The 21,081-nt window shown below is 35.9% G+C and overlaps 3 protein-coding genes across 3 annotated transcripts; 2 read left to right on the top strand and 1 right to left on the bottom strand.

Moving 5' to 3' along the window:
- The first annotated feature begins 647 nt into the window (after positions 1 to 647).
- Positions 648 to 7,600, top strand: LOC145124314 (flocculation protein (DUF1296)). The gene is made up of 10 exons (XM_079059605.1): positions 648 to 1,091; positions 3,366 to 3,409; positions 3,502 to 3,604; positions 3,713 to 4,159; positions 4,382 to 4,552; positions 5,039 to 5,399; positions 5,496 to 5,808; positions 5,906 to 6,037; positions 6,103 to 6,594; positions 6,738 to 7,600. Exons 1-10 carry the CDS (start codon positions 935 to 937, stop codon positions 7,035 to 7,037), a joined length of 2,520 nt encoding a protein of 839 aa, XP_078915731.1. The 5' UTR covers positions 648 to 934; the 3' UTR covers positions 7,038 to 7,600.
- Positions 7,601 to 16,747: 9,147 nt separating this feature from the next.
- Positions 16,748 to 18,946, top strand: LOC145124298 (uncharacterized). Its single transcript, XM_079059584.1, has 2 exons — positions 16,748 to 17,159; positions 17,747 to 18,946. Exons 1-2 carry the CDS (start codon positions 16,879 to 16,881, stop codon positions 18,558 to 18,560), a joined length of 1,095 nt encoding a protein of 364 aa, XP_078915710.1. The 5' UTR covers positions 16,748 to 16,878; the 3' UTR covers positions 18,561 to 18,946.
- Positions 18,947 to 19,398: 452 nt separating this feature from the next.
- XERICO (RING/U-box superfamily protein) lies at positions 19,399 to 20,626 on the bottom strand. The gene is made up of 2 exons (XM_079059585.1): positions 20,480 to 20,626; positions 19,399 to 20,088 (listed from the first exon to the last, which is right to left on the bottom strand). The coding sequence occupies exon 2, from the start codon at positions 20,073 to 20,075 to the stop codon at positions 19,617 to 19,619; it is 459 nt and encodes a 152-aa protein (XP_078915711.1). The 5' UTR covers positions 20,076 to 20,088; positions 20,480 to 20,626; the 3' UTR covers positions 19,399 to 19,616.
- Between the last annotated feature and the right edge of the window lie 455 nt (positions 20,627 to 21,081).

Below are 21,081 nucleotides of genomic sequence, written 5' to 3'. Positions count from 1 at the left end.
GTTGGGAATAAAAATATTGTAATGTTACAAGTTGATTAGTTTTTTAATAATAAAAAATCACTTTAATGATAATGTTTAAAAAATTTAAATAGATAAGTTATGATTAAATTAAGTATTTGGTTATATACGTGAGTTTATAAATTTTATAAGGATATACATGTAATTTGAAGTTTTACAAAGATATATACGTAATTATGAAAGTTTACTAGAATATGGGCGAGTTTCTAATCGTCTTTTTTTTAATTATAGATAATTATTGATAAAATACATTTGAGGAAAAAAAATTCTTCGAAGATTAAAAAACCAATTTATTTAAATATAAATTTATTTTAACAACATGCGAACTTTAAAAACAATTAGTTTTTTTATTAAAAATATAAACGTTTGATTTACCTCTTCTTCTACACATATGGTCCGCAAATTATATATCTTTTTACATCTAAAACAAAAATCACCTTATTCAAAGAGATGAAAATGAATATTTTGAATAGAAAAGGACGTATAAAAAGCCAAGTGTGGGCTAAAACTGTAAGGGAAATCTTAATAAAGTAAACTTGTAGGTTAAAAAAAATAGTTAAGGGACCAAAACTGTACTTTTTCTCTAAAAAGTAACAAGAAAACATTACACTCCAACACACACAGACTTCCGTTTCGGTGTATTGTTTCCCCTCCGTTTCTCTCTCTCTCTCTAAAATAAACCAAAATTCGATCAATCCAAAAACCCTTGCCAAAGTCTTTCCCCATTATTCTTCATCCATCTTATTCACAATCAATCTAATTTTATATCAAAGGATTCAACCCCTTTTGTATGCTATCTTTTTTCTCTCCCTAATTCTTTCGGCACACAGAGATACATATGCATAAATTGTCTCTATACATAGATACATAAACATTAGAGAGTCATTATTGTTATTTGTGTACCAAGAAGAAAAAGATGAGTGGGGGTAGGGTTACCATTCCAAACAATGTACGGAAGACGATCCAGAACATCAAGGAGATCACAGGTAATCACAGTGAAGATGAGATATATGCAATGCTTAAAGAATGTTCCATGGATCCAAACGAGACCGCTCAGAAGCTCCTCTTACAGGGTACTCTTCCCCCTTTCTTAATTTCATAGTGGGATCTATTTTTCTTTGTTCGATTTGTGCGTTTTTATGTGCTTGTTGATTTTAGGGATTTACCTTTGCAATTGCGTGTTCTATGTGCCTGGTTTGGGATTTTTTTTGTTTCTTATTCTCTCTTTTAACTCCTAGCGTGCTCGTTAGATTGGTTATAATTGTTCTTGAAGTTTTATCTTTTATGTATTGTTTTCATGTTTATGTATAGCTGATTGGTGCTACCTTTCGTGATCCTTGATTTACAAGCTGGGAGTTCAATGTTTTTAACAGAAATTCTCACTTTATAGTAGATAGTTTTACGGTGGTTACTCAAATAGGAGCTAGATATATGTATATCGTTATTGTTTTCTTCAATAATTTAAGCTTAAAACTTTGAAATTATAGTAATTCGATAGTGCAGAACATGTTTTTGTCATGGAAAAACTCTTTATTCAAAGAAGGGTGGGCCAAAAGAATGGAATCCAGTGGAAATTATAAAGAGGTGAACCACTTTACAGGAAGTATGACCAAACCATCTTAACCTTGTTGCCTTAGCTATCAACCATTGCCTCCTAACTTTCTTCTATGTATCATAAACTTTTAATGCTATGTCTATATATGCATAACCAAGTTGGATTTTCTTTTTTGACTTAATGGGCTTAATGGGGACATTAGTTAATCCGGTAAGTTATATATGGGTCTTTCTTTTTGACTTAATGCAGAGACTCAGACAACAACTTAATAATGAAAGTCAGGGATAACTTTTTACATTCCCTCATTTATTTTTTCCTTTCATTTCCCTAAACGTACTGTCATTTTCTCAAATATTTGTTAACTAAATCAAAAAGACAAGACTTAACAAAGACCCTGGTGTACACTATGTAATAGGAAAAGCATATGTTTGCTAAAATATGTTTTCATGCTTCTTAGTCATCGTTGTGGATAAATTTAAAAAGATACAGCTACAACAAATACATTATTCTCAAAAGCCCATGTGAAAAAAACAAGTCAGCAAGAAATTCCAGAAGCTAGAACCACCATCTTTTTCATTGTATGGAATTCTTTTTTATGACCCTTCAGTAGTTCTCTAATCAAGAAAATAGACTATGTTGTTGATCATATTGATCTAAAACCAATTTGATTTTTGTCAGCATGTTCTTTTGGCCATAACTCGGACCTTAGTATTCTTCCATCCTTTGGTATAATAGCTGTCTTAGATGTTGTTGACATGACTTAATCCAATGAGCTATACATTGGTGTTTCCTTTTGACTTAATGTAATGTAAAAGGCACCACTTAATGGCGAAAAGCAGGAGAAAGGAGACTCCTGTTGAGTCCTAACTGTTTACAAAATTTTCCTTATTATTTTTCTTCTATATCCTCGAGCTTGCTGTCATTCTCAGTTACTTTGTAAATATCATTTATCCAGATAGCATTTAATGGGAAAAAAGAAACAGGGCCTTGGTAATGACATCAATTAACCTATTGGAGATTTGGAGCTTCATATGGCTTCATCCTTACGAATCTCCTACCTTTTTTTTATGAATACTATGATGCATTAAAGCTTAGCGTATCTTAGTGCCATTTTCACACGAGCACTTTCAATCTTCATCCAAACCTTTGATAAGTATCATCAAAACTCAAAAGAGAGTCATCAAGTTATCCTCTGCGCCCTTACTATTTTTATTAGGAACCTTATATAATTCACAATCATTCTCTTACCTCATTATATGTCTACTACAAGTTATTGTGTGTAATCTTTGGCACATTTGACATAATTTAGGATCCTACTTTTCCTTTCCATTGCATTAGCCATTTTTCATATACCATTTTCATCAATTTTTTTCTGGTTTCTTCTACAACTTCTCATTTATATAGCTTCTTTTTTACTATTTAATATCTGCATATGTTCTTAATATTCTTGCAACGATGCAGGTGTTTATAGCATCCTTTTATCTTTTCTTGATAGCCTTCTTGTACCTCTATTTTCATGGCAATAGTTATATAGATGCCCAGCCCACATACCCGTTAAAGGGCTGCTCATTGGACTTGTTTGGTGATTTTCATTCTTTTTGTTATCCCTTAAACATTTGTTTTGTAATGTGTTATATTTTGGGCATCATGTGCTTTGATTATCTTCCATTTAATTCTTAGATCTTCTATTGCATTCCAGTGTGCAACTCCAAGCACATTATGTTTTACATCAAGCAATGTCATTATATATGTATACAAATTATAATAACAACTTTTAACTCATTCTGCACAGACCCATTTCATGAAGTTAAAAGGAAACGTGACAGAAAGAAGGAGGTAAAGTCACAATGCATGATTTTTCTGTTAATCTAGAAATATATTTCCTGATTTTTGTAGTATATGAAAGTTAAAATGCTTTCTTTTTGCAGAATCCGAGTAAAGAATCTACAGAGCCTAGATGGAAACCTGGGATGCAGGGAAGGGGTAACAGGGGTGGCAGAGGGAACTACTCATCTCGCCACATGTCTAATGGTAATTCACCATATTAAAATGCATCTTATTTAATCTGATTTTGTTCATCATATTAATATGTTTAGAACTAAATGTAATCTAAACAATTCTATGGTATATTATTCCCAGATGCAGGTGGTGGAAGAACAGCTCTTTCTGCAAAGGAAAACGGGATAATCAATAAAGGTGCGGAGGAAGGGGCAAATCAGTCAATTCCTCAGGGTCAGAAGAGTAAAGAGACATCTGTTGAAAGTGATAAGAAGCAATCTGAAGTGACTTCATCTACTTCTAGTAGTAAGATGGAGGGCCAAGTGCCAAGGGTTGTTCCTGTTGAGTCAAGTAAGATCCCAGCTGTTGCCTTAGGGTCTTCTATGTTGACTTCCAAGAACACATCTGCATCCAAGACACCATCAGTATCACCTTCACCAGGGGTATATTTGTCCGAAAAAGATCCTATTTTGATGCCATCACAAGATTCACGGCTGTCTGTGGGTACTATTAGACGTGAAGTTGGGAGTAAAGTAGCTGCAGTTGAACAAATTCAAGAGTCCCCTCTTATGATCAAATCAACTGCTTGTGAGAACCTTTTTTTTTATTATTATTTTTAAATTTATTTAATCACCATTTGTTATCATTTTGTTTGTGCAAAAGACGTGAATGCCCTCTCCTCATCTTTGTTATTGAAAATAGCCCTAGACCGCTTGTCCAGCCCAGTGTTACAAACGTGACCTTAAGGATAAAGAAATTATTTTGTATCTGATGTAAATTAATTGTATTTATGAATGGTTTACATGACAGCTGGTTCTGAGCAAGGGAAGGTGGGACCCGGTGAGCTTCAGGGAGTGGGGAAGAATGTGGTTTCAGAGTCTTGTTCGCGACCAGGATCATCTTCTCATGTCTCCTTTTCCATTGCCAGGCCTTCATCAAATTATAATAATAGGATGCAACAAGCAATTGGACCTCAAAAAGGTATCAAGACACTGATAGCTTAACTTTTAAGTTTTAACTGAATGCTTTTATTAGAAGTCAAATAGTAGAACTTAATGATTGCAGAGGTGTAAACCTAGCCACCTTTTGTTTGTGCATGTCATTGTCAGCCACCACACCCCTTGCATCCCAAAACAAATGCATAGTTTGATTGGAACCATTTGATTAATAGTTCCTTAAAAAAACACCCCTGAATGAATAGCAACATGTTTTTTGATCAAATCCGATGTTACCAAATACTTGTGGTTATTACTGGGCAAAAGAGGAAATTTTGGTAGATCTTGGAAAGATAGTTGTGTTTATTCTGGGAAACCTCAGTCCTATAAAAAAAAATATGTTGGTCTTCATTTTGAAGATAAAAAAACTATAAACATCGTTGGGTCCCAAAATTTAATACAAAAAAAAAAAAAAAAAAAAAACCTTAAATCATTGTGTAATAATGATAAAATTATTTGTGATTTCCTACAGTTGGTCCTAGCATGGAATGGAAACCGAAACCAATTGCTCAAAGTCAAGGGTCAATTAAGGTGGCTGTGGCTGTGGTTCCAGTTGAAGCTCATACTCCAACAACAGTTTCTTCTGCATCCTCCACTAATCTTGATTCAAAGGAGGATGAACTTGAGAAGAAGGTAAAGGAGTCACATATTTCAGATGATAAACATGTCATTATCCCAAATCACCTTCATGTTCCTGAAGCCGAAAAACTCGGCTTCTGTTTTGGGAGTTTTGATGCCACTTTCGGTTTTAATAAAACCTCAAATGGTCCTGTGAGTGACAAGACTTCTGAGGAGGCTGATGAAAGAAGTATAGAGGAGCAAATGCAGTCCAGGTTTATTTTCCTTTTGTCTCCATTTGTTACTTAGGTTGTATTGCATATTGGACTAGACAACATTTTCTGATAAATGTATGTATTTTATTGGTTCAGAAATGAAAAGGCTGATGGAGAGGATGATCATCTTGAACGCCCTCCTACCACATCTTCATCTAATGTACCCGAGAGTTTACCAACGGAAGGTGACATGTCATCGAATGCGGGACCCGAGTACAGAGAGCCCAAGCAAGAGACCTCTTCTTCTTCTTCACTTCCAACTCCAAGTCATCAATACCCAGTTGTTCATACATCTCCAAATCCAAACTTCAGTTTTGGGTTCATGCCACCAATGATTGGAAGCCAAGTTACATCTTTTGAAAACACCGAGTCTCAGGCACGCGATGCTTCTCATGTCCCAAGCTTTGTAGTAAGACCCTACCACCCTTTTTTATTTATTTATTTATAATCCATTAATTAATTAATTAATTTAAAAAAAATGATGTATTTGAGAAAATTACTTACAGGTTCAGCAACCGTTTGATCCAGCAACCTATTATGCTCACTTTTATCGTGAGAGTGATGGACGCATGTCACCTTTCCACTCAACCACAAAGTACAATGGAAATGTTCCACAGCCTTCTCACTCTTCTCAAGAGGTTTGTTTCTTAAATTTAACCATATATGTCTCTATTTACTAATTAATTGTTAATTGAAACCACAGGTCGGGAACTCACTAATGTTATCCACCACCAGTCCAACACCAACAGCCGCCACACAAACCATGCAAAGCTCCATATCCGTCACTCAACAACCATTACCTGTTTTCCGGCAGCCACCAGGGGTTCATCTACCCCATTACCCTCCAAATTACATCCCATACGGTCCATATTTCTCCCCATTTTATGTCCCTCCACTAGCTGCTATCCATCAGTTTTTAAGCAATGGGACATTCCCACAACAACCACAGCAAGGTAGCGGCATGTATCCAGCACCACCACCAGTGGCCGTGGCCGCCGCCTCTAATTCTAAATACCCGCTTCCACAGTATAAGCTCGGAAGCAATAACTCAGGACATATTGGAATGGCGGGAAGCTATGGACCATATGCTTCAGCAGCCCCTGCTGCTGCTAATTCCACCTCTAATGAAGACCTTGGTGGGTCCCACTCCCACTCCCAGTTTAAGGAAACTAATGTTTACATCACTGGCCAGCAGGTTAGTTTCAATTACAATCCATTCCATTCTTTCTCCGATTCCATCTTACTTGTATCAACTATTATGCACATTTTCTATTTTAAAAAAAAATAAAATAAAAAAAAAAGTTGGTGTAAAAATTGTATGTTTTGTTTTGTTTGTAGAGTGAAGGTCCGGGTGTATGGATAGCGGGACCCGGACCAGGTCGAGACATGTCGGGTTCTTTCTATAATCTCCCTCAAGGCGGTCAAGTGGCATACACCACCCCAACACAACAACCTAACCACGGCCACGCGGCGGCCTTTGCTAATATTTATCACCCGCCTCAACCCGTAACCACCGGTGCGGTTCACCCACTGGCTGCTGGTGGACCGGGTAGTGTGGACATGGTGGGACCCGCAGCTAGTGTCTATCAGCAGCAACAACCCCAACCAACTCAAATCAACTGGCCTAACAACTACTAAAGTAACAAACTTCAACAATCAAAACCCAAAACCCAAAAAGGTATGAGTGGATGGATTATTAGGGATTTGAGTGTAAATCATCTTATATAGGAGGGAGAGGAGGTTGGAAGTTTTGATAGAAGAGATTATGTTATTGTTGGAGGATATAATATATATATATCATTATCATATATATACATATAAACAAAAAAAAGATGAATTCCTCTTGTAACCGATAAAGCGACCATTTTTTAAAAGGTGGAGTGATGGGGGTGGGGGGTGGAAGTGTTTATTCGGTCTTGTCTTTTTTCTTGGTGGGTGGTATATGGTTTTTGGTCATGAGTCTGGTGGATGTGGATGATCTTCTATTTTCTGTTTTGAAATTTGAGGTTTTATAGGACTCATGGATTTAGGGTCTAGAAGCTTATTATGTTTTCTTGCTTGTTTTTTTTTTTTTTTTTTTTTTGTTTTTTTTTTAACCTTTTGGTGGTGTTGCATGTAAAGTGGATTTTGATAGCAAGAAAAAATGTACTTCAACTGTTGTAATTGGTATTGGGTATAATCGGAAACATCATTCATAATCATTCATTCGGTTATTTCTATTTCAATGATGATATGACAGAATATGCCGTAGTACTGTATTTGGCATGCATTTGATTGGTTTTATACTGATGTCAATTGTTTTGTGTCCCATCCAAATGGCAGGTCAGAATCTCTATCTTGTGTAAAAGACATAAATGACCTTATATTCGTATTAACCTTAGAAAGTTTCTTATTGATCAATGTTGTGACGTGTAAAAGACATAAATGACCTTAGAAAGTTTCTTATTGATGAATGTTGTGAAGCATCTATTATGATTTGATTTCAATGATACAGAAGTTAGTAATTTTTTTGTGACAAAAATGCAAGAATGGTCCCTGTGGTATGTCAAAACTAGAAAGTTTGGACTGGTAAGGGTGGTCCAAAAGTTTCATTTTGTTGCAAATTTTGTTGCAAGTTTGGTCCAATTTGGTTTGAACTTTTTTATAAAGACGATTTTGCCCCTTATTATTTAATTTTCTATTTTTATTTTATTACCAATAGTTAGACACAACTCTCTCTCTCTCTCTCTCTCTCAAAGAAGAAGAAACTGATGGCTGGTGCCGGCCTAGGCTGCCCCTCGGCCTCCCTCCGGTTAGGTAGCACCACCCCAAAACACCCGCTTCGATTGTTGCTGCCCTCAATTTGAACCTCGACACCCGACAACGAGAGAAAAGAGACCGAGATCTAAACTTTGGGTTTCTTGGCGGCTAGGGTTTTTTAGATGGGGGGTTTCGCAACTGTAAATCGAGGGGGGGGGGGGGGGACACCTAGGGTCGATTTTTCTCTTATATTAAGCCTCCGACGAGGTTGTTGTCATCAATCTAGGGGGTCATCGATATGGGTTACATCTCTACACCACCGTCGGATCCTTTAGCCACAGATCTGAACACATCTGAAGCCGACGAGCATGGTGACGGGGTGTAGCAGTGGTTGGAGGTGAGGGGTATAGTAATGTTTCCAACACCACCGGTGAAGCGAGAACGATGCTCAAAGGGTGAAGCAAGAACGACGATGACATCTGTTCGTCCCCGACGGGAAGGGTTCCACAAGAACGATGTTGAAAGGGTGAAGTTTGTGGCTCGATTTTACATCGTTTTCGCCTTCTCCAACGACGGCTATGAGCTTCGAGATACTAACACAATGACGTTAGGGGTAGGGTTCGTCGGAGATGCCTATATCCTTCTCTTTCAGATCTGCAAATTCTTTCTTCGGTGGGGTCATCATCAAAGATCTGGAATGCCGTCTCTATTCGTTATCGTTGAAAAATTGAGCCACAGTTGGTGACAAAGATCCTAGATATGAATTCTTGCAACGAAATGAGTGGCACAACGAAGTCGTCGACGGAAAATGCTAGAGTTCCAGCAAGAGGTGGTGGTCCGACTGGTGGTGGTGATCTGACCGGCGGTGGTTGTCCGACTGTTGTGGTGGTCCGACAACTTTGGAGAGAGAGAGAATTTTATTTTGTTTTATTTTTAATTGTTGGTAATAAAATAAAAATGGAAAATTAAATAATAAGGGGCAAAATCGTATTTACAAAAAAGTTCAAACCAAATTGGACCAAACTCCCAACAAAATGAAACTTTTGGACCATCCTTGCGAGTCCAAACTTGTTTGGACCAAACATACTAGTTTTGACATACCACAGGGACTATTCTTTCAATTTTATCCTTTTTTTGTCGTATGGAACATATTGATCTCATGTATGTGCAAAATACTAAAATATCGTTATCTTAATCATTATAATAGTTTTAACAAGTTTGTTCGACTAATCACTCATGTTATTAAATACAACTATTCATCATGCACATTTACGAAGTAGTGCATATTTCGTCTTATTATATTTCTATAAAATTGTCAATTAGTCCTTATCTTTGAAAATTTTATAGAAATTGTTTTATAAAATTATTTAATGGTCTTTATGTTTGAAGAAAATTATAAAAATAGTTCTTATGTTTGAGAAAATTACATAAATGGATCCTGTAAAATTATATAATGGTCCCTATGATTGAATAAGTTATAGAAATTGTTGCTGAAAAAAATTATCTAATGGTTTCTATGTTTGAGAAAGTTATAGAAAGAAATAATTGTGTAAAATTTACATTTTATTTAATGGTTCATATGTTTGAGAAAATTGTTCAAATGTTTTTTGTAAAATTATCTAATGGTCTTTGTAGGGATGAGCAAAATACCTGACAAAACCGAACTGAACCAAGACCGTATAGAAACTGAATATGTAAATCAGTTTGGTTCCCAGTTCTTTGAATTCATGTTTTTCGATTTTTTTATTATTATTTATTTTTTTGGTTCCGGGTAGGTTCAGTCTGATTCCAGAATTCATCTCATCCCAATATAAATGAAATTAAACATATAATCGAACCAAACCGAATTGAAATCGTATAGGAACCGAATGTGTAAAGTAGTTCGGTCCTCGGTTCCTTGAATTTTCATTTTTCAGTTTTGGTTCGGTATATTTGAGAAAATTACAGAAATAGTCATAAATGATTGCTATGTAACAACATTACATAAATTGTTCACTGTAAGATAAAATTATAGTAACAATTCCCCTGCAAGACAAAGTTACTTAAATCCCTATATAGTAGCGATATTATAAAAATGAGAGAAATAGTCCCTATCCTATGTAATATCAAAATTACAGAAATAGTCTCTGTATAAGATAAAGTTACCGTAATGGTCCCAGTGTAACAATAAAATTATAGAAATGGTCTTTATGTAAGAGAACAATACAAAAATAATATCAAAATATCAAAATAAAAAATATGAAATTAATAAATCCACAGGAACGTGTCGACATCTTAGTAGTTAAAAAAATAAAAATGAAGAAAAAGAGTGATAAATTTTGAAAATGAGCCTATTATTCTTGAAATAAGAATCCAATGAATTAAGCTCTGAGGTGAGAAATGGACCCATCTTAATTTTACACTTACTTTCAAAATCTTTTTAGTAATTTCTTTGTCTGCTCTTTAAATATAAAAATAGTGATTAATTTTTTAGAAAAATGCAATCTAGTATTATTTGAGGTATATAATAATGATTTTGTTGGCATGTTGTCTGTTAAAAGGTAAATATACATGTCTTGTCTTTATCTGAAATGGATTTATATCACTTGTTTAGATTCTCATACATGATTCCTTCCTTCTAAACCCAAATTCCAACAAAATTCCCAATTTTCCTCTTGTGGATTTGGGTCTAAACACTTGTTTATTTGATCTTTAAAGCATCTATAAATAATTAAATATTAAACTATATTCTTGAATTTAATTTTCGTTTATAAATCACAATGTTTTTCCCTCGTTTTTATTTACAAAACTTCTTTTTAGATATGAAACCAACAATGGACAAATCCAAGCAGATATATACATATTTTGATTCAATTAAAAAAATAAAAATAGAATAAAATAGTGTCATTTCAACAACTGGTAAACATCATGTGGGTCCCAATGTTTTTAATTTTATTTTATTAATACTATTTCAAGCTTTAAATATTACTTAAAAAATTATTTAATCATATCAAAGGAATGAGGAAGAATTATATCTTCTTTGAAAAAGGACAATTGTAAAACTTCAAATGAGACATGAAATTAATTATAATCTAATTCAATTAGCCACTTTTTATTTATTTATCATTTGTGTGGATTGAAGTAATGATATGACTAGGTTTGCTTACGTGGCAATTTATTTCTCAATATAGTCAAAATTACATAAAGATCCCGTTCAACGGCTTCAACCAGATAATCACAATATTCTCCTCCTTCTCCATGGGTTTGCCTTCATGAGTGTTGAGCTTCAAAGACTCATTTAAAATTAATTGAATTGGTCTATTCATGAACTGTTGTTGTGTTGTTGATGCAAAATGTTCAATTTCATGGACTTTGAATAACCCATGAGGAAGATTTACGAGTTGCTATTTTCCGGTCAAATGTTTCAAATTAGATGCATTTAAAAGTTAAGATTAATTGTTTACTAATATTTATGTTTAGGGTTATTGATTAAACTAATCATAGTTTAGCTATACTTAATGAAAATAAACCTACTTTTTGGTAAATTGGCGAAGTAATCAACAACCCGGTAATGATTCATTACGGACTTTGAGTCCTAAATGGCTCGTTAAACAATATTACCGGACTGAGTGGAACCCCTATTTAATCTGGATTGCGTACCAAGACATGACATCTCAGACTTATTGATAAGTTAAAACATGACACTCGGTCCTGATGATACTAAGACCTTACTAAAAAATTTCTTATGAATGTCGGCCTACATGCATTTCAATGTAACTCTAGGCTTTATAATTAGCTCTTTCGCGTAATGCTTGACAATTAATTTTGGAGTTACAAGAGAACTAAAGCATCTTCATATAAGCTAGTTGAAATAACAATTTAAAAAATGCTTTTAATAAATCAACATCTTTTTGAAAATGATTACTGACATAAAGGCATATCAAAGTTTTGCGTTTGGTTTTAAATGACCATTAAATTTTTTTTTTGGACCTGTTAAACCATTAAAATCGAAATTTACCTGTCTAAAATACCATTTTGCTCAAAAATCATCCGGTTTCCCGGTTACATTGACATTTGATAGTCAAATGTTTGTTTAAAATACCTTTTTATTCGTGCATTGCATCTTGATTGCATTATTCATTACTTAAAAACACGCTCAGCTCTCTCACGCTTCTTCCTCTCATAACATCGAATTAGGGTTTTATGTACAAGAAAGAATATGTATCACACACCGTCGATTTTTAGATTCACATACTCTACTCGTTGTCGTTCTCACAGGGACTGGAAATTTAGGGATTTGTTGTGTATGGAGGATGACTCGGCTCCACTTGATTTGGATGGCATTTCAAACTCCCGACTGCGTTTTTGGAAGCAGTTGTTCTGCATCATTATAGTCTTCAAACTGACCTGCTAAACCTGGATTTGTGTAACACCCATAAAATTCAAGTCAATTTAAAACATTTTAACTCATTCAAAAACCATTAAGTTATTTCAACTTGTTTCAAAATAGTTTAAACATCAGAGTATCCCTAGAACCAAATCACAAAATCATGAAATATGAGAAGCGGTACGATCACTCTTTTGCCTTGCCACGATCATCTGATGTACCTGAAACAATAAACTGAAAACCGTAAGCTCGAAAGCTTAGTGAGTTCCCCCAAAATACCCGTACACACATAACCATACACATACATCAATGAACAGCATACTATGGGTCCAATCAACCGTCAGGTTGGAATACCCCAGGCCCTCAACCGTCGGGTTGGAATGCCAACGAACTACGAGTCCAATCATCCTCGGGATGGAATTCTCTCGGCCCACAACCATCGGGTTGGAATTCCCACACACCTATACATACAATAACTACTATGGGTCCAATCATCCCTCGGGATGGAATACCCCAGTCCCTCAACCATCAGGTTGGAATGCCCACCTACTATGAGTCCAATCATCCTACCGGGATGGAATACTCCTGGCCCTCAACCATCGGGTTGGAATGCCCACCTACTATACATACAATAAATACTACGGGTCCAATCATCCCTCGGGATGGAATACCCCAGGCCCTCAACCATCAGGTTGGAATGCCCACTTACTATGAGTCCAATCATCCCACCGGGATGGAATACTCCTGGCCCTCAACCATCGGGTTGGAATGCCCACATACTAGCAAACATGTGCACCTATCAAATAACCATTTAACAGTCTACAAGACAACATACTAGGGCCCTATCATCCTACCGGGATGGAATACCCTCTACTACTGCTCAACACGTGCACATAAAACAGGTAATCTCCTACCAGCATACAGACCGACAGACCAACTACAGGTCACTAAGCATAGCCACATCCAATCTACCAGAATACCGATCTAACAGAGCATACCATCATATAGCCATCCTATCTACCAGGATGCCATCTAACATATCACAGCAGTAACTATCTCAAATAACAAAACAAAGGGCCGGCCTTGGTGCCTTAGACCCTTGGGTATAGTGAGGATAACTCACCTTGCAACTGCCGAACCGAACCACGAAAGCACAAACCCGAAGCACTGCCCCAAACTCCAACACCTATAGCCATCAATGATCCATTGACATAAATACCAAATTACCATAATACCCTTGAAGGTCAAACTGGTCAAAGTCAAAGTCCTGGCCAAAGTCAACCTTCTTGATTGACCCTACTCGCCGAGTCAACCCGCTGACTCGCCGAGTTCCTAACTCAGAAAACTCTCATATCACGACTCGACTCGCCGAGTCACCCCACTCAACTCGCTGATCTGAGTCTTAACCAGAAGAGGTTGGGGTTTTGCGTTCTGACTCGCCGAGTCCAAGAACAGACTCGTCGAGTCCACGACAATCTTCAACAGACTCGCCGAGTTGTTCCTCCAACTCGTCGAGGCCATGCCTATCTTCAACAGGCTCGCCAAGTCCAAGAACAGACTCGCCGAGTCCCTTCAGTCCTTTATTCATACAGAGGCTTTTCGAGTCATGCAGGGGCTCCAAACTGTAGATCCACTCTTCTAGGGCATAACTCCCACGTAAAGTTGCAAACTTTACGTAAAACCAAGGAGCTATAAGCCCAAATCACTCTATGGCTAAGGTTTAAGACAATGACGCTTCACCAACAAGCCAAAGGCTGATACTTTGTGAGTTTCTGGACCAAGACAAGTCTAGATCTGAAGTAGCAACCTCAGATCTAGACCCCTAACCCAAAATAGATCCTTAACATGCAAAAAGGGCCCAAAATCTCATTCTTGAATAGATATAAATGCAATAGAGTCAAGGTAACAGCTTGTTACCTCCAAAAAATGTGCCCAAACTGCAGTAGATTCTGGATCTACACCACTCTCTTGATGTAAGCCCTTTTGATCTTCAAGTTTCTTCCACTAGAAACAACTTCCAAAGCTTCAATCTCCCTCCAAAAGCCTCACACACACGAGCTTAGGGTTTTCTAGTTCTCAAGGGCAATACGGAGGCTGAGAGAAGGACATAAAGTCCTTTAAATAGGGTGCAACCCCCGAGATTAGGGTTTTCTCATTCCAGCACCAACTCGTCGAGTCCAGCTTCCGACTCGGCGAGTTGGTCACTTAATTCGCGACCCAAGACCCGCTCCGACTCGGCGAGTAAGCGTACCTACTCGTCGAGTCCCTGCTTCAAAATTACACTTTAACCCTTAAATCATACTTCTGAAACTTGGGATGTTACAATTTGCTTTAAGATTGTTAACATTCTAGAAAACCTCCCACTCATTATAGTTATTGGCCTTTGTCGTAATGGTATTTGCTTCAAGATTATGAGAATTTAGGAATAATTCCCACTCGAGATCATCTATTGTGGTGTTATTGTCAGCATCTACATCGAGAAACATGGTAAACACTTATTTCGTTGACTCCACCATCCACTTCCTTCCAATCAAAACGTTTATGTGCTGGTATGCCCCATCTTGAATGATTATCATCCTCATGCCTTCTTCTGATTTATACTTCAACAACTCACCAAGAGTCAAATCTCCACCATTTGGCAGTGACACGTTTGGCTCTCTGATCAGCTTCACGTTATCGTAAATTAACCAACCAACAATGTAAACCAGATGATGCACCTCTAATATAGCATGGAAAATATCCTTCCAACACCCTCTATACTTAAAGAAACTACACTCTCCACCATCTTCTACCCCGTCCAGATCAACTTCTGGTAACATACCTTCCATTGTGTGAACATCCTAATACAGAGTCATAATCCCATCATTTTTCACTAGAAATAACTATCCTTCAAGCAAAAGAACTCCTCGCCATCGGTTGATGTTTCATTCTTCTTTTCACAAGAGGTAAATTGGAGTTGTAATCGTGTCGCTCAATTAGGTTTTGGTTGTTTACCAGATGTACCAATAATTGGGAACCAATCTCCAATAAGTTCGTCGGATTGAATCCTTTCCGCGGAGATCATAGCAACACCGATCAATTTAACAATTGGCGGTGGATCTAATTCCATTGGCTTCAGAAATGTTTGACTATTAGAAGTCAATGTGTAAATGAGCAATGTAATTGGGAAACCGGGTAATTTTTATCAAAATGGTATTTTAGACAGGTAAAATTTGAGTTTAATTGTATTATAGATCCAAGAAAAAGTTAAATGGTCATTTAAAACCAAACATCAAACTTTGATGTGCTTATGTCAATAACCCTTTTGAAAAATAAAAGTCCTAAAATAATCAAACTTTTAGAAATAAATTATTATATTAAAAATAATTTTACACGAGGGAACATATCATTCATAATCAAAGGTAATCTTAACATGAATAACCAATACCATATCTTTCAAAGATGAACAACGTGTTGATATCTTTTTAGCCAAAGTTTGTAATGATATATTAATACCACATGCTAAATAATGCATTAAAATAAAAAGTCTAGCGAGTAACATAGGGTTTATACATTGCCATTGTTTCATCAAATAAGCAATTATGCTTTCCATTGAAAGTCATCTACTATGAGCAATAAAGCTCTCATCGAACATCATCTATAACAAGCAATATTGCTCTCATCAATGATGAGCAATGAATCTCACATTAAAAGTCATCTATAATGAGCAATGAAGCTCTCATAAACCAAATGAAACTATGGCCACCAACTCGATCCACTATATACTCATCTTAACAATATAGTTTTTATTGTCATACAAGCTTTCCCTTATCCTTCCGAAAAATTAACAACTCCATTGTATAATTACATACAATGTCATCATTTAACTACTCATAATTTACTAATTGAAGTTTATTTAAACTTAATTAGTGTATTTGATTCATTAAATTCTATCATATCATCTATATGAAACCACTAAAGCAAACAAATGATTTATAGAATAAAATAAAACGTAACACTCCAAATCGTTACATTTTTCATGTAAAATTTATGCGGCATGTTTAATTCCTATCAACTCCATTGAAAGCAAAAATATAAAAAATAGTGTAATTAATTTAATGTAAAATGATCTAAATAATATTTTTATTATATTATAAGGGTAAAAAACTTATATAATAAAATTTATTAAGATAACAAAAGTATGTTATTTTTTTAGTTAGAAAGTTATGTTGTAAGAATTATTAAATTAGGGAAAGTAAGGATATATGAAAGTAGTGGTGACCGGGATAGCCGTGGAGTGAAAATCCCATGGTCCGAAGCTGAATCGATTCCCAGAGAGAAACCAGAAAGAAGATAGAGAGAAGAGAGAGGAGAGAGAGAGACAGAGATAGAGAGATGGGAGAGGAAGATGGGCCAGGGCTATTCCATCACAAGAAACAAACACTAATCGATGAAATCTCCGGTAAGATCATCAACGGCGATCTCCTCACCAAGATTCACGCCGCAAGGGAGATTCGGAGCATGATTCGAAACAGAAATTCCTCCGACAAGATTCGTACTAAGCTCGCTGCTGCCGGCGTTATTCAGCCTCTCGTTCTCATGCTCTACTCCAGAAACCACGATGCACGCGAAGTTTCCTTACTTGCACTCCTCAATCTCGCCTCCAGAAACGAACGGTTAGAATTTCATCTCTACATCACATGTGTGTTTATCTCCATACAAGCCTCCCAATAGCTGTTTGTATTATCTCAACGTCTGCTCGTTTTAGGGTTTTAGAAAAAATTAACCAGGTCAGAGAGGTTCTTCTTTTAACTTCACGATTTATTATTGTCTGGTTAAGTTGCAATTGATATCAACACTTTGTGCTGCGAAGGTGTGTGTTGGTCTCAAATTTGAAGCGATTGTGATGTTTTGGTGTCTGCTAATTCTGTTTTAGTGCTAACAATTGGGATAATAGTTTCTCTGGTACTCACATGTTAGGGTTTTTCTGTCAATCAAGTTGAATGTAGTCTGTGGATTAGGTCATGAAAGATTACTAGCTTCATCAAGCTATTATTGTAGAAATAGATGAATACAACCTTTACTAAAACCTGTTTTCATAATATGCAATGGTTTTCTGCTCAATCACAACAATCTAGCTTACTCTTTCACTGAATGCTAGATTCCAACTTCTTCTCTTTTGATGAATTGTATCTGTTATGGTCAGTAATCAGTAGATTGCTTGTTTGTGTATTAAACTTGAAAAATCCCCATTGAATTTCAGAAACAAAGAACAAATAGTGACATGTGGTGCTATCCCTCCTCTTGTGGAACTTCTCAAATTCCAAAACACCAACACCTTACGCGAACTAGCCACTGCTTCAATTCTAACACTATCAACAGCCTCACCAAACAAAAAGACCATAATAGACTCTGGAGTTATCCCACTACTCATCCAAATCCTCAGCTGTGGAACCGTTCAAGGCCGAGTCGACTCAGTCACCGCCCTCCACAACCTCTTAACCTCGCAACAACCACCATTAATCCCCGATGCTAAAGCCATCCCCCCTCTCATCAACCTCTTAAAAGAATGCAAAAAATCCTCCAAATTCGCTGAAAAAACCACATCTTTAATCCAAATCATCTCACAATCTGAAGAAGGGAAATCCGCGATTACAAACACTCAAGATGGGATTTTAACATTAGTGGAAACGATTGAAGATGGATCTTTAGTAAGCACAGAACATGCGGTTACTACTTTGCTTACAATGTGTGTAAGCTGTAGAAGTAAATACAGGGAACTTATATTGAATGAAGGTGCGATTCCTGGGTTGTTGAGGTTAACTGTTTATGGAAGTGAAGAAGCACAAGAGAAAGCTAGGACACTTTTGGATTTACTTAGAGAGTCTTCTTCAGAAAAGAGATTGAGTTCATCTGTTGTTGAGAAGATTGTTCATGATATTGCATCAAGGGTTGATGGATCGGATAAAACTGTAGAAACTGCTAAAAGTTTGTTGCAAGATATGGTTCAAAGAAGTATGGAAGTTGGTATGAGTGAGATCCAAATAAGGGCTTCTTCTTCTTCTTCATCAAGTTAATAGCATTGAAATTACCGTTTGAAGAAGTATTTGAGGTATTCTTTAGGCTGTGGTTGTTACTTGTTATGCAAGACATAACAAGTTGTACTGTGTTTAGACTTTGGACTGATGTCAATGGGACAAAAATTGCTGCAATTGTTGTTCCACCTAAAAAGGTGGGACAGACTTTTTATCGATCTCTTGTCTGTGCAAAAGACATGAATGAAAAATTTGACTGGTCTAGTTGTGTCATGTGTCGTTTCACATAGAGTGTTGAAAAAATGTGAGGTGATTTTAACTAATTTTAGAGGGGATTGTAAATCTTTCATAAAGAGGTTTGGAGGAAAACCATGTTTACTTGTATATTTTATCTCAAGTTCTAATGTAGTGAAATGAAAATTTTGCAATTAGCTTCTAGTATATGCATTATCCCATTTCCCATTTTGACAAACTAGTGTTATCAATACATGGTATCATAACTATTACACTAAGTTAATTTGTTATTTTACTATGTTTGGCATATAGGAGACTGATGTTACAAGGACACAAATTATAATTTTTTGTGAAATCCCAAAAAGTGGAACAAAGTGCGATAAAGAATCTCTTTTAAAAGTAAAAAGTTTTGTTCTATGCAAATACATAAATCTCTTTTCTCATTCCGGTTTTAAATTAAAAGAGGGAAATAATTCTAGAAAACTTGTTATGTATACACAAGGGTAGTTAAAGATTCTGCCATTGGTGGCTTGATTTTATTCGCAAAAAAGTACTTGAAAAAGTGATAAAAAAGCATAAAGAGCAATATGATAAAAATTCGGAAAACTATTGTATGAAACAACATTATATTATTTGTAACACTAGGTAAAAAAAAAATCTAGAAACTTGAATTAAGATATGGGATGATCATTCAATATTGTGGCATAAATAGTGAAAGAAACAGAATATATCTGTTTCGTCAAAGAAAACTCGATAAACGAGAAAAAAATAACCAAAGTTTTTCAGTTTCTCAGATGAATAAACCACCGGAAACCTTACACAATTGATGATATCTACAAAAAGTGTAAGTTTGATTGCAATTCTTCACATCGGGCAAGTGTTGTTTTCTTCCATTTCTTTAGAAATCATCATGTGGTTTCTACACAGAGGGCAGGTAATGTTCCAGCATTTTAGCCATTTTTCAAGGCACGATTTATGAAAAACATGCCCACACGAAAGCTTATTTATCTCTGAATCTGGTTTAAACTCCGTTAAGCAAACGGAGCATTCTTGTTTGGTGGCCCGACGGAGGGAGATGTAACGGAGCGACGGCGTCCGGCTTCTGAACTCCTCCATGTACGTCTCCGACGGACTTCCCCGGCACTCAGAAGCTTCCGGTGAGCCTTGATTGGATGATGATGATGATGACGCTACACGTAACCCCACCACGTGAAGAATCGAACAAACTATTTCCTTCATGATTGATATCGACATCGCTGTGTTAACCAGAATTACGCACAACACTCCTGCATCCGATGGGTTTGAGTATGGCGAGAGCCCCATTTCGTTGTTTAACCTAAAAAAAAGTCGTCAGAATCATTACTTCTAGTTTATCAAGCAAAATGACTAACAATTGAATGTTTTTTCTGCAAACTAAGAATCTTTCAGATGAATCTGGTGTTCAGATTGGTCAGATAGGGAAGAAGATTAGAAGAAACCCTAACAAAAGGTACGATTCCTGGCACCTTTTTGATTACGATTGCGTTGATTATTATGCAATCATACATCGCGAAACGAAATCGAATACCGAAGTTATAGATTCAGCTTTGAGTATTTCAAGAAAACATTCACCGATTAATCGATGGAAATTTACGGTGAGATCTAGAACAGATCGAATTAAGCAGATAATCACTTGAAACAGTATAGATTACAGTAAAAAGCAATGAAGATAGGGAGAAAATACGTACTTTGAAGCGGATTGTGGTTGGAATTGTTGAATTGAGATGGGATTTTAAGAATTTCCAGCAAGAAAGAAGCTGGGAGTGGGGGGTGTGTGTAAGTGGAGCGGAAGAAGGGGGTGGGTGGGGTATTGCTGATAAAGTGATAATGGCTGATGATGACGGCACTCTATTAAATAGTACAAATCGTCGTGCTCCTTTTTAAAAGATTGGTACCAATATATAAAAGGATTTTTACGAAATTGACAAAATGAATTTTCAAGGATTTTATATATATACTAGGTGTGAGAGTCGTATATTATACGGATTAATTTTTTTAAAAAAAACTAAACATTAAAATGTAAGCTGGAAACATATTTTAATGTAAAACTTTAAAATAAGAAAGGAATAAACATATTAATTGCAATTTAATTTTATATATAGTATATTTAATACCTTACATATATAAATATATAACTTTAATTTTAAAAATTGAAACAAATCAGAAATTGACAAATGGATAATATTTATTTCAAAAATACCACAAAATGACAAGTGTCAAAACTCATGATAAATTGACAAATGGCAAAAAAAACCTTCATTTATTAGAGAGGATATATATATATATATAT

This window comes from Lactuca virosa, chromosome 7, assembly GCF_052849685.1.
Source record: "Lactuca virosa cultivar CGN04683 chromosome 7, Lactuca_virosa_CGN04683_v6, whole genome shotgun sequence".
Classification (NCBI taxonomy): domain Eukaryota; kingdom Viridiplantae; phylum Streptophyta; class Magnoliopsida; order Asterales; family Asteraceae; genus Lactuca; species Lactuca virosa.
This window is presented reverse-complemented; position numbering and strand designations above follow the sequence as displayed.

Excerpts from the sequence above, each read along its gene's own strand:
- LOC145124314 (XM_079059605.1), top strand. The coding sequence starts at position 935 with ATGAGTGGGGGTAGGGTTACCATTCCAAACAATGTACGGAAGACGATC. Across the intron at positions 4,553-5,038 it reads AGCAATTGGACCTCAAAAAG|TTGGTCCTAGCATGGAATGG; the intron begins GTATCAAGACAC and ends GATTTCCTACAG. Across the intron at positions 5,809-5,905 it reads CTCATGTCCCAAGCTTTGTA|GTTCAGCAACCGTTTGATCC; the intron begins GTAAGACCCTAC and ends AATTACTTACAG.
- LOC145124298 (XM_079059584.1), top strand. The coding sequence starts at position 16,879 with ATGGGAGAGGAAGATGGGCCAGGGCTATTCCATCACAAGAAACAAACA. Across the intron at positions 17,160-17,746 it reads CTCGCCTCCAGAAACGAACG|AAACAAAGAACAAATAGTGA; the intron begins GTTAGAATTTCA and ends ATTGAATTTCAG.
- XERICO (XM_079059585.1), bottom strand. The coding sequence starts at position 20,075 with ATGGGGCTCTCGCCATACTCAAACCCATCGGATGCAGGAGTGTTGTGC.